The sequence below is a fragment of the Anser anser genome, assembly GCF_964211835.1.
Source record: "Anser anser genome assembly, chromosome: 2".
NCBI classification, from domain to species: Eukaryota; Metazoa; Chordata; class Aves; order Anseriformes; family Anatidae; genus Anser; species Anser anser.
The window spans coordinates 138868368-138881559 of record NC_139721.1 but is presented as its reverse complement, the minus strand read 5'-3'; the positions used below and the strand labels follow the sequence as shown (position 1 = coordinate 138881559).

Genomic DNA, 13192 nt, shown 5'->3' with positions numbered 1-13192 from the left:
AGAAAAACATTTAGCTGTCCAGCCATCTGGGATTAGCCAAAAAGGGACATGCTTTGAAAATGTGATGTATCTTAGTTAGCCTGGACCAGATTAGAGGTAGAGGAGATCTAGAAGTAGTCAGCTGAGGAAATAGGATGGTCAGCAGTCCCTACCGGATGGGAGGACAGGCTGAATGGTCACAGAACAGGAGGAAAGACATATTTGGGTTGGCTACAGTACTTGCAATGCTTCGTTTTGGACAGCAAGGTGGCAGAAACTAGCTGGCAAGCACAAGCATTGCATTATTTGCAGTTTGATTTCTGGTATGGAAAGGTAGGTATTTATTCCTCCCTACTAGGGAGATTTCTTGAGTCTGGGTGGGTCAAGCACTTTGTGTCATAGACACCTGCATTTGTTTATCACCACACAAGCTCTAAAACTTGCCGGTTTTCTTCATATCACATAACATTGCTGGCTTCTTAACAGTGCCTTTTCCCTACCTGCCTGGGCCTTTTCTCCTACCAAAGCTAGGAAGAAGATTAGAGAGGTAAGAGTTTGTAACCAAATTCAGTCATCCTAGGCAACAGAGAAGGGATTCTGGAAGGGCAGATCAGGCAGGCAGAGAATGATGGGGACATTCTCAAATCCTTTCATAATTCTTGTTTAGCTTAATAATAGCAAAACCGGATTCCCACCTTCAGGGAGTACTACTTCAGATTGGCCGTGTGGGGTGTGAGTGCTCAGAAACTGAGACTTGTTTGTAAATGTTTGTGCTAGGTATAAAAACTATTCAGCACTGATCAGAGGTACTGCAGACAGTGTAAGGTTACCTCTTTTCTTTGGGGTTGTGCTGCGTTTGCCTACCTTGAATTGCCTGCTTGAACCAAGTGTTAGTCAAGCTGGTGACCAAGTGAACACATGTAAAGGAGATGGAAGTCTGAAAGCTGGATAAAAAAGAAGGAAAAAAAGGTTACTCATATTTGATTTTTTTTTCAAAGAAATTTTGGCATACAAGTCAAATTATTCCCCTACACTAGTCTAATTGCTATAATCAGCTGATAATGCAATCTACTGGCAAGATTTGCCATCATTACTATGGAGATGTATTCACTGAGATTAACTGTTCTTAAATAGCTTCTCCAGTGTATTGAGAATAAAGATGCAAAGGACTCTCATCTTCACTTTTATGTGAATTCTCATGTTACATATTTTTTCTGGAGTGTTTGACTGCTTTTTGGTTTCTGTGAGGTGTAGGACATGACCGTCTGTTTTAGTAGGTTCATTTTTTTGTGTGAAAGGGAAATCGATAGTTCTTTGTTTAGGAAGATAAACAGCAGTGCTGCATTCTCCTGATTTCTGTTACTCGTCCAGTGTTCCCAATGAGGGAGTGGATAGTCTCAAGGCAGTAAGAAGGAACAAATTATTTGGAAAGGTATTTGCAGGCACATGATGGGAACAGGCACCAAAGTCCTGAAAATCTTTTTTCCAGTCCCTGGATGAGTGAGGCTGTTGTAGGAGAACTGTTAGAAAAGTTTGCTCATTACTGCTGTTTTTAGCACATGAGAATCTCTCCTAAAATCTTTCCAATTTTACATGAGATATATGGTTATGCAGTTATGTGAATTATTTTAACTGACTGACAAGCTTGAAAGACAATTATTGTAAATAGTATATCTTTAGTAGGTCACAGATTTCATAGGAATGAATTCTGTTTCTGAGATTGTTGCACTGCCAACATACATTTGTTAAGAGAGAAGAATTTTACACATACCATTTTCTGATGTATTACAGCAATATTAATATTTATTTGAATGGAAATGTCTGAGTGTTTCTACTACTTTCAGATATAAATTTGAATAAGCAGACTAGGGTTTGCAATGTAAACTGTGGAAGTTTTTTTTAGGCTCCCCTAAAAAAATAAATCTCAAGTATGTCACTATACATCTGGGAGTTTCCTTTCCATTTCTTTTTTCTGAATAACACTGAAATGAAAGACTATCGATGCCTGAGGATGAGTAGTTAATGGAAATGAACAACTTTATTTATTTGTCTTTCATTTAGGTATACCACAATGTACCTTTGCATCTCTCCTGGGTCTGTAGTTGTCAGTATGAAAATCATATTTTATTATTCCTTCATAATAATCACAGCTCTTTTTAGCCAGGTACTAGATGATAGATGCTACCGTGTTCTTTCATTAAGCAACATATTTCAATACTAGAAGAAAAAAACACTTGCAATATGACATCAAGTGATATGATGTGGGCTCACGTATCCTTTTAGGATTGTAACCATACAGCAAACAGCTTCTTCATTTTGATTTTATTAATTTCTTTGTATTTACCCCACAGGTCTTGCAAGAGCTAAATCAGTTCCCAGCCATACATATTCTAATGAAGTGGTAACCCTATGGTACAGGCCTCCAGATGTCCTTTTGGGATCAACAGAATATTCCACCTGCCTCGATATGTGGTCAGTACAGCATCTTTACTGAGACTATATGTAGGTGTTTTAGCTCTGATTTTGTTTAGATGTGTAAAACGAATATGTGGCAAGATCAGTGGTATAGTTAAAGCTTCATGTTATAATAGTATAGCTCATGTGTAGTAATCTCTGTGTGGTTGACTCAGTTATTTCCTTAAAGGAATCCCCTCCTGCAACCCACAGCTTGGCTACCTGGTGTTGGTACACCAGTAGCAGAGCCAGTAGTGCTTTTCAAGAGACTGGGTGAGTTGCTGTTGATTGCTGTTCCTTGGCAAACAACTGCTCGCCCTGAATGCGTGATACAGGACATGGTGGCTAATACTATATTAGCAAAACCAGCTAAAAAGCATGGTGGCTTGAGCATTGCAGCTGTGACTGGATTGCCCAGTTTTGCCACGTACGTCAGATCTTCCCAGCTGTAGCAAGGACAAACCCAGAATACTCTGGGTGCAAAAATACAGCCTCTCTTCTTAATCTGCTCTACTGGTTAGCAGTATATCAGTATGTGACACGTTGCTGGACAACTTTCTTTCAAACCTACAGGTTTTGTGTAGACCTGTAGGTTTGAAAGAACAGTTTGCGTAAAGAATACAACACCTTGCTTTTGATAACATCGTTTAATCCTGTGTTGAATGACGGAGGCTTGTGTGGTTTTTTGACTGTTAAGAGACCAAGGTGGAGGTCACAAACCTCTGTAATCTGTACACATTCTGCTGTTAGAGCATCAACTTTATTGTCAGAAGCAATGCAGCCTGATTCAAGAAACAGAAATCTGGAAGAAGAATATTTTTATTTATCAAGAAAGTCTCATGTCATGGAAGAAGTTAATTTGTTTTGAATGTATATTTAATCCTTTAGATCTACAGAACTCCTTTATTTTGAGGGAAAAAAATGTACTGAACGAGTTTTTAAAAAGTATAATGATTGTTTTGTAGCTTGCTGAAGTACCTTTGTTTAATTTGTGCAGCCTAAATTTAGAATTATGATTATGTTAAAATCTAGAGGTAACTGTAAGATAATATAAAAAAGACCATATGTTTTTCAGACAGGCTTTAACAATGGATAAATATTATTTGTCAAGGTAATCTTGAACTGTTTAGTAGTACTGAAACCGTTGACCAAGCAAGAGTATTTTCTTTGTTGAGGAAAGAAACTAAGCATGACGAACTTGTGTTTGTTCCTGTAGGTGAGGTCAGAGACTGTGGAATAAAAGCTCTATTTTCCTGGAAATCTCATCTAGTTTTGCCCTGAAGCACTATATGTGTTGACTCCTAGAGGCAGGCGTTAGAAGCAGCAGGATTGTTTCAGTTGAGGAGGTTAGAGTGAATAAATAATAGAATATCTAATGCTGAAGAGAACATTTAATATAACTGGGCTTCTGGCTGCAGGGTTAGTTTATCAAGAGGCAGGAAAGGGTGGGTGAACAAACATCTCCAAATGTGAACCAAATGTGATACTGCAACTGCAGAGGCAAAGGCAGCATCTGTCTGGTTTTCTTCAAGTCATTCTCTACCTCCCAGATCTAAAATCACTTTTCCCTGCATCTCAACTTCTCATCGGTGCTAAAATTGTCCTGTTTTCCCAAAGATCAGTTCAACCTGATGTCTTCACAGACTGCATGCAATCTCTGCATCCCATCTGCTCCTGACGTTTTGCAGTCATCCCAGATACACCTCTGACGTTCTCAGCAATAAGCTCAACTTGCTTAGGGTAATAGGAGGTAGACATAAATAGTTCTTTCTGCTCATCTTCTTATAGTTCAGTCAATATGTGCTTAGTTTTTCAGAGTCCCACATCTTTTTGTATATGTGTACGTGTGTGTCTGAACTTCTGAAATACAAATACAATGACAGAAAATCTGGAAACCACTAAAGAAAATTTTTAAATGCTTTAACAGAGTAAACTACTCTGTAAGTCCTGAAAAATGCTTTTTAGTCAAAATAGACATTGGATTTTTTTTTTGCTGTGGCTAACATTTACCAATTCAAAAAATGATTACACTTTGAATTTAAGGCTTTTTATTTTTTAACCAAACAAGGGATTTTTAAACATTTTTGTTTCTCACTGAAACTTTTTCCATGAAGAAAAGTAGTTCACTCAAAAGTTTAACAGCTCAAAAATAGATCTGTTAACATTCCTGCCAATAAATGATTTTAGTAAAAGAGCTATTAAAAGGTCCCGTCAAACTACGTGGTATGACTGAGATAGAGATCAAATTGTCATGCAGCTAATTAAAAGCATTTTAAACTTACTATAAATCCAGGCTGACATTGCCTTCATGATCCTATGGGCAGCAGGGAACATCAAGGAAGGACTCAAAATGCTGCTTCAGGACTGAAGGTCATTTTTTACAAGGCCTTTCAAAATAAGGCAAGAATACTGTGGAAGAACACAATAATTATATCTTCAACAATATCAATAAATGATGTCCTCTTGTACAGAACACTTCATATAGGTCTGAAAAAGATCCAGGTGCTCAGGGACAGAGAGCAGCGGGCTTTGTTTCAAATGCAAAATGAAGTTGGACTGCATTAGATTTGTATCACTGATAAAAGATTCTGCTGCCCTATACAATCTGGTGAACTATGGAAACCCTAGAAAAAAAAAAAAACTAGTAATGCAGTTTCTTTCACATGGTAGGAATTTATGTAAAGGCTGAGCTACTGCCATATCAGGTTTTCACTTCTATGCTTTGCTGGGTTATCTGCAACAGCTCTTCCAGTGTGGTGGCGAGAGGTGTCGTTCTGTCTTCAGGCCACTGATGCTTGTTTGGCACATCTCGCAGGGAGCTCTGCTGGAGCTCCGGCAGGCTTGGGGTTTTATTCATACAGCGGTTGTACATAGCTGGGCCGTAATTACATTAAAACTGCTTCGCGATTTCCCAGAGTGGGAGGAAGGGAGAGACGTGGAGAAACCTATCTTCCATCAGATACAAAGATAATTTGGTAATTTGTTATCAAAAGTGTGTTTGTAGCATTAGCATTTTTATGCAATTACTGGCATTATGTCCTTATGGCAGATACTGTGTGCTCTCGCGTGTCCTTATTGATAATCTACATTATGACAAAACTAGGCAGCCACTTCACTAAATATTTAAATAATGTTGAGGCACAAAGCACAGCTGTTTTTCCATTTAGGAAAAAAAAATACACAACAGGGTCTTTGCTGTAGGCGTGATAAATGACATTTCATGGTGGTTCCCAAGGAATGGCAAGTGGGGCTCCTATTGAGTAGAGGACCAGCTGCATGAAAAAAAGAGTCCAAATATTAACCACTGGACAGCGTCTAGGAAGCAGGTGGCAGAGGCTGCAGGCTATTTTTACACTTCATTTGCTGGTGTACGGCATTAGTAACTAAAAGCTAATGATCCACACACTGTATTACATTCTCCTGCTTTCTTTTTAAATAGCCACTGGCAATAAAATAATATTAATGAAGACATACATGCATTAGTGGTGTCAGAGTAGTGATGGAAATCAATGCAGTGGGCTTTGTGATTTACTGCTGACAGCATATGATACAGTGGCATTGTGTGAATGTGTTACGCTACCTAAGACTGAATCAAAGAGTTGTGATAACCTTTGATATGCTTTTTTTTTTTTTTCCTCCTCTTGATGAGGACTTACTAGTAGCTTATGAAAATGGCTTTGCGCTGCCTCTGGTGTAACTTTTCCTAATCCTTGAATTTTACAGTCCTTTGAAAGTCAATCCAAGGAAAATAAGCTTCAATAGATAAAGGGCTTATAAATTACTAAAAACCATAAATAGGTAATACAGAAACATAGGGAAAATCCCAAAATGAACCTATTCTGTTTGTTCCTTACAGAAAGAGTTTAGTATAAGTAAATGATGTAATTTAAACAGGTTATTAAATCATTTTTGGTTCTGGTAATGCATGTACTGCTACATCTGGGTTTCTTAGATCAGGAAGTCACTAGGGATGTTTTATTTTGAAGTGCAGCTGGCTATAAACTGTGTTTGCTAACAGCTGGCAATTTTTTGCATATCCTGTTTTTCTTTTAAAAATACACTGTTAGTCACAATTCAGGTAACATGGCCATACTATTTTTTAAATTCAGTCTTATTAACTAATCACTCTTATTAACATCAGCTGTGTTTAGTGCTGTGAAAGAAATTGCTTATAACTAGGCCAGTCAAATGTTATGAAATTGCTTATTAAATCACTGTTATTTAACTTTGTAACGTCTGGATCGATAGACAAAGTCTTAATTCTGATCTTTATCTAGGGAAAACTATTCACATGAAGTTTTTCTATTCTATTATTAAAAAAATAAATGCTGTTTTTCAGGTACATGGCACTTTCCACAAATAGCCTGCTCTGAGTATAGATTTGAGTGTTCACTGTAATTCCATGCGTGCTTTCATGAATATTTGACCAATGAAGACCTATGACAGTAATTAAGTTATTTATTATATAAAAATGAATCTTGCATTAGACACAGGTGCACCAAATTATGTTTTTACACAGGGGAGATTACAAAGGCATCTTTATCCCATATCTGCTGTAAACAGTTTGCAGTGAAATAAATCTGAGAGTAGGAGTCCCCATGCACACTGAAGAAATACTTCGTGGGGCCCAGGAGACAAAACAGTGTAGGGTAAATTAGTTCTTTTGCCCTTGATGTTCGTTATGATTGTGACTTCCACTCCAAAGAAATGCTAATCTTCAGGATTAGGATATTAAGGTGAGGGTATTGCAGTAACTGTCAGGGTATTGTTAATTAAACTTCTCTCATTGTCAGTGAGCTCTTCAAAAGTTTTATCAGCTGAATTAGCTTTCGATTGGAAAATTCTCATGGGGTCTTATTCATAGAAAGACTGTGCGTGAGGAAAAAATTTTTGTCTCTAGGAAAGGCATTTCAGTTCCTGTCTAAAAATTACTTTTATCCATTTGAAACATGAGACTTACTATCGTTTTCACACAGCTAAAAATATGTAGCGTATGTATGTAAGGAAAGTACTTCATAAAAGGTATCTGGATCCATGGGAGGAAAAGAAAACCAGGAAGAATGTGTTGAACAGGAAAATACCTTATGGCAGGATGTTGTTTAAGTTCAAAGGTGATTTTCTTGATTTATTTTATTTTGCAATCTTCTTTTACAGAGGAAATGAGTCTAATTGAAAGATTCTAACAAAAAGTAATTAAGTACAATTTAATCCTTCATGAATATAATATTTCTTAATATAGAAATTGAAAGTTTCTGTCAAGGATTGGGTGACAAAAACACTTTCCAGAGCTTTTATTTCTAGTAGTTTAGAGATACAGACAAAAACATGAGCACCCTATTCATTTGTAATTATGGTTAGTTCAAGAAATCCTGTGAACTATCATGCTTCCGAGGAATTTATTTTTCATTCATTGTATCTGCTTTTTGTGGAAATTTTAATATTGTTCTTTGACATTATGGAAGGGAAATTTTTGCTTCACTCATTACAATTCTCACATGGGAAGTAATTCATTTGCATTACGCCCCTATTCTTTGCTCAGAAGAATTTTCTTTTGCTTTTTTAAGAAAAATTTTTTAAGAAATTTTAAGAATTTTTAATTTTTTAAGAAAAATTTGCTTTTTCTTATCTCTCATGGTATATTGCTTTTCACATATCAAATATGAGTAATCATGAAAGATGAAGTCCAACCAAGTTCAGTGTCCATGGCATTTGCAAGAGGCAATGAGCACTGTCTGGACCACAGAAGGGTCCATCTAGACATCAGGAAGCACTTCTTAACTGCGCAGGTGACAGAGCACTGGCACAGATTGGTCAGAGAGGTGTGAAGTCTCCTTCCATAGAAATCATCAAAAGCTGCCTGAACATGCACCCTACTCTGGGTGGCCCTGCCTGAACAGGGGGCTTGGATCAGATGGCCTCCAGAGGTTCCTTCCAACCTCAGCCATTCTGGGATTCTGGGATTCCATTCTATTCTGGCAGTGTGCCATTGCAGAACAAAATCAGGTTTGGTCAATTAAAGAGACAGAAGTCCTTTGCTTTTCATTCCTTTCCCCCCTCAGAGTTGTCATAGTTCCGTTCATAAGCAGGATCATATAGGAACATGACTTTTTTTTTCTGAATAAATCTGGCAAGATAAAAGCCTCTGTGCCCTTCCAACATGGACGTAACAGGTGGATTTAATGGAAGAAGTTCCACCGTTGCTTCTTGGTGATGAGTCCATAAAACCAAGCAGGCTTCTTTTTTAATTTTTTTTATATTATTTTTTTTATTACGGTATATTTAACGGTGCAAACTGCACGTACTTGGGAAAGTTTGTATGAAAATTCTGCTGTTATTCTGTATTTCAGAAATCTTATCAGGAGGAATTCTGGAAGCGGTTACTTGCTTTTCATAAAATGCTTTCCTCATCCAAATTTTTCACACTGAAACAGCCTTCACAACCAGATACAAATCTTATCTGAAGAGCGAATATACAACTTTGCTATGAAGAATATGCTAAATGTCATCACCTGCAGTGAGCCTGTTGGAAAGCATTGCAAATCTGTTCAGGGCAAAAAGTTCAACAGTTTTTAACATATATATTAAGTGTTCCCCGAGTTTCCACTCAGGCTTTCTATAATTTCCATTTAAGTATAAAATAAAATTCAGTTTGGAAACAATTCCTCATTCCAAAGTGTATTTGTAGTCTCTTTTACAAATCCACCAGGAAAAAAATGGAATATTAACTGAAGGGGAAAAAAAATAAAAATCTTATAGATTGTGCCTCACCAGGGAGCTTTTATGTTATTTTCTTGTAGTATTCAACTACAAATAGGTTGTAGATTCTTCTTGTTGCAATAAGGATCTTTGTTGTACAGAGACAGGAATGGAAATTCTTGAAGCAAAAATATAAAACCAACCTCCCAGTAAGCAAGTTAATTTTAAGAGAATAAGCTCTTGAATTATAAAAGTTGTGCTGAAAAAAAAAAAAAAAGGGAAGGAAAAAAAAAAGGAAAGCAGTTTTGTGAGGCATCTAACTTCATTTTTACAGGCTCATTTACTGTGTCAGTTCAAATGCAAGAGTAACTCATTTAGCTGTGCTATTAACTCTTACTCCTTATAAGGCTGTTGGGTGACAGCCGGAGTCCCAGCAAATTAGGCAGGACAATAGAAGAGCAATATTAGATGGTATGGCCACATATGGTCTCATCAATACATCAATAGGTTTAGTCATGCTTTTTGTCATCAGAGGGTAAGCCACACATTTCAACATTAAATGGCTGTCACGTTTACTTTGCAAGGTTATCCCGTGCTGTTCCATTGGGAGGATCTCTGAAAAAAGGTCTCAGAATTAGCAGCATTTGGCTTATTTATTGAAAATCAGAAGTCCTGCAAAGAAAGTAGGAAAACTTGATTGAAGGCACTGAAATCACACAAATGATTTCTGAAAAGCTGCCTGAAAATGACATTGTACAATGCTATGTGTACACAAATGATACATAAATAACGCATCCTCAGAGATGCATGCACATTGCAGCCAAGTTAATTGGTTGTAATTCATATTTCAAGATGTAATCTTCACATCGCAGAAACTGGAGATGGGAGTGATCTGTGAGATCATCTTATCCACCCTACTGTTAATGCAAGTCTAGTCCCAGAAGAATATTCCTAAGTGTTCCAGCTTCTCTAGTTTCATGTGACTGTAACCGTGGAGTTCCCAGTCCTTTGGGAGGCTGGGGTATAGCACAATTGTTAAGTGTATTTTTCTAACATAGCCTAAAATTTTCATTTCCTAAATGCATTTTCCTATTTCTGGTTATACTGCCTTGGACCTACCTACAGTTCTGGGAACCATTAAAATCCTGATCAATTCTTTCCTGTCCTTCATTTTGCATAATTTTAAATACAGAGTTGTCATGTTCTCCCTGTCCTTCCGTTAGCCAAGAGTGACGTAGTTCTTTTAATTTTTTTCTTACAAACCAGTTCTTCTGGACTGTAAATAAGCTTTGCTTTGTTCAAAAATTTCTATAACCTGTTTAATGGTTTGTGAGGTCTACAAAAACAAGTTTAAGTATAAAGGTCTTGCAGAGGCTTTATTTCTATTCAGGTTCAAAGTGTGTGCATTTAAGTTTTGTGATTCAGGGATCCTACCATATATTTAGTTTCTACTTGCTAAGAGCCTAAGACAAAACTCATGGAGAACTCTAAGGCATCCAAAATACCATTCCAGCCATTCAAACTCTTTGTGATATTATAGCTTTCTAGGTATTTCATATCAGTTCAATATCATATTCCTCCTCCCTCCCTCCCCCCCTTTCTTTCTCTTTTCTAATATTCATTTAATCTTTCCGTGGGCTTATTCTTCAGTGTGCTGGGTGAGTGCCATAAGCTTTAAAACAAAGCATAGTTTTCAAGTGAGCCAAAGTGAACAGCAGTCCCCCAGCTCAAACCTGGAAGCTTGTTTATGTTTCTTTCTTCAGTGATTTTAATAACCTTTTCATTTTTTTGTAGTAGTTGTTTATCTAACTCCTCATTTCAGCTTATGACTAAATGGAATACTACGTTCTACAAGAGTCCAAGCCACATAATAGGATTCTTCTTTCCAAGCAGGAAATTTTTCTTCAGTGGTGCGTTTGCAGTTCTTGGCTCACACTTGTGTCAGACCCACTAGAAATGGAAAATTTTGTAAATAGATTTTGGGAAAAAAAAATGAAACAATCTGGCAAAATCTTCATGTTGCTTGTACAGTATTTCTGGTCAAACAGCTAGGTGTAGTTTCTCTGCAGATAGCAGTACATGCCCTAAAATGATAAACTGGTTTAAACAAATGCCTACTTTCTGGTTGCAAGAATAGAGCATTAATCCTCTTTTCTTTAGTCTAAATTCAATTGTTTTATTTTTCATCTTGAATAAATGGCTCCTGACTACAATCTTGAGTTTTTCCTTGCCTGAGATCCTGATACTGTTTGTAAGGATTTGACTAAGATATATAGTGCCTACCTGTGCCTAATGAAGCACTAACCAGAGTGAATGATGAGTGGCAGTTTAATCAATTCCATTCATTCAGTAACCAGTAGCAGCATATGGAACATAAATTTTAACCTTTCTCTTTTATAAACACCTGAATTTTTCCAAAATTGGACCAGAGCTGTGCCTTCCAAAGTTTTCTTCCACTTTTCCAGAGGCTAGGGAGAAACTTTGCTTACTGTGTCTGTGCTTTGGGATGTAGAATTAGAGAATAGTGATGCATGTCTAATTTTCTTTGTCAGGAAATTTGACTCAACGCTCATTGTCTTGGAACATAAAATTATTTCATTATTTGGTAGTGGTCAAAGCATTCAGAGATGAGTAAAACATGGCTTATCTTCTGATAATCTTCATTATAATAATTTACTTCAAAAAACAAAGTGAAACCAGGTGCTATTGTTAGGATTTTCTGAGCTAAAGGGGACAGCTCACAATTTAAGGAAAAAGTGGTACTGTAGCTAGCTTTGGGAATTCTTGGTTCATTCCAATATATATTTTGGGTTATTGACTTGGTATTTGTGTTGGGTGAAGACTTCTTGTGTGGTTACTTACACAGGTGTGGGTATATGACATACATAGTAGTTTGCTTGTGTAAGTTGTACATACATGGAAAATTGTAATTGAACGAGTGAAAATATGTAACTGAATTCTACAATTTGCAATTACTTTTTGCTGATGGAACAAGCAACCGTTGAGCTCTTTTCAACCAGAAAAGAAGCAAATGCAAATTCATAATCTCTCTTGCTTCTCAGATGCGGGAAGTCCACAGGTAATCTGAAATCTGAGTTAAAATCCTTCAGAAACTTTCCTCAAATCTTAAAAATCTGTTAATCCATTCTTTGTGCTGTATAGTCTTCTCCCCTGATTTCCTAGTACTTCTGCCAGTGGCATTAAATGAGTGGGATGAGGGAACCCTGGTGAAGTAGCTATTGGAGAAACTAGGGAAAGGAGCTGTAAGAAGGTGGCTGTCGCAGTGGTGAGAGGAGGGTGCCTGTGGCTGCAAGCCCATCCCAGGAGTCATCAGCATTTGGGCAGTAGCTTAGTTCAACAGCTGTGAGCAACTACATTCTTTTTTTACTCATTTTTTCCCCAGACTTTATCTCCATCCCAAGCCCTTCCAGTGTGCCTCTGTGCTGCAGTCCGTCCCTGTTCAGCTGCTCCCAAGGGTGCTCTCTCAGTGCCATTCCCACATCCACAGAATTTATTTGGGAGTGTGAGTGTGCTGCCTGGGAAGCACTCATACAGACAGGAAGCTGTTGCTGTGCCTTTATTGGTGTCAACAGCTACTCATCCATATTCCTCCTATCTCTACACTTAGCTTTCAAACACCTGAAAAGTGAACTAATCACTTTGTATATTATGTTTCACAGCATTGATTTAAAAAGTAATAATAATAAAATACATTATTTAAATATTGGTGTTGGAGATAAAAGCATTGTTGATAACTGTTTAATCTAAGATAAATCCTTCTAATGTTGCATGCTTTCTTTTTTTCCCTCCTTAGGGGAGTGGGATGTATCTTTGTAGAAATGATTCAAGGGGTCGCCGCTTTTCCGGGAATGAAAGACATTCAAGATCAACTTGAAAGGATATTTCTGGTGAGTTCTGTACTGCTGAAGGAACATACCTAAGACAACGAAGGTTGATTGGTAAATGTTCATATATGTTTTTGTGTTTTATTTTTTATTTTTTAATTAAATTGCTGACAGAGACAAGGACAGAAGCTTAGTGCACTAACGAGGTGCAGTTTATA

The 13192-nt window shown here is 37.2% G+C and overlaps 1 protein-coding gene across 4 annotated transcripts in view; it reads left to right on the top strand.

Moving 5' to 3' along the window:
- Window positions 1–13192, top strand: part of CDK14 (cyclin dependent kinase 14) — a 332201-nt gene that overhangs the window by 187651 nt on the left and 131358 nt on the right. For all 4 annotated transcript variants that reach the window (XM_083826967.1, XM_083826970.1, XM_083826969.1 and 1 more), the window contains 2 exons: window positions 2331–2451; window positions 12944–13037. In XM_083826967.1, coding sequence (XP_083683093.1) covers window positions 2331–2451; window positions 12944–13037 — 215 coding nt within the window. The remainder of the gene's footprint in view (window positions 1–2330; window positions 2452–12943; window positions 13038–13192) is intronic.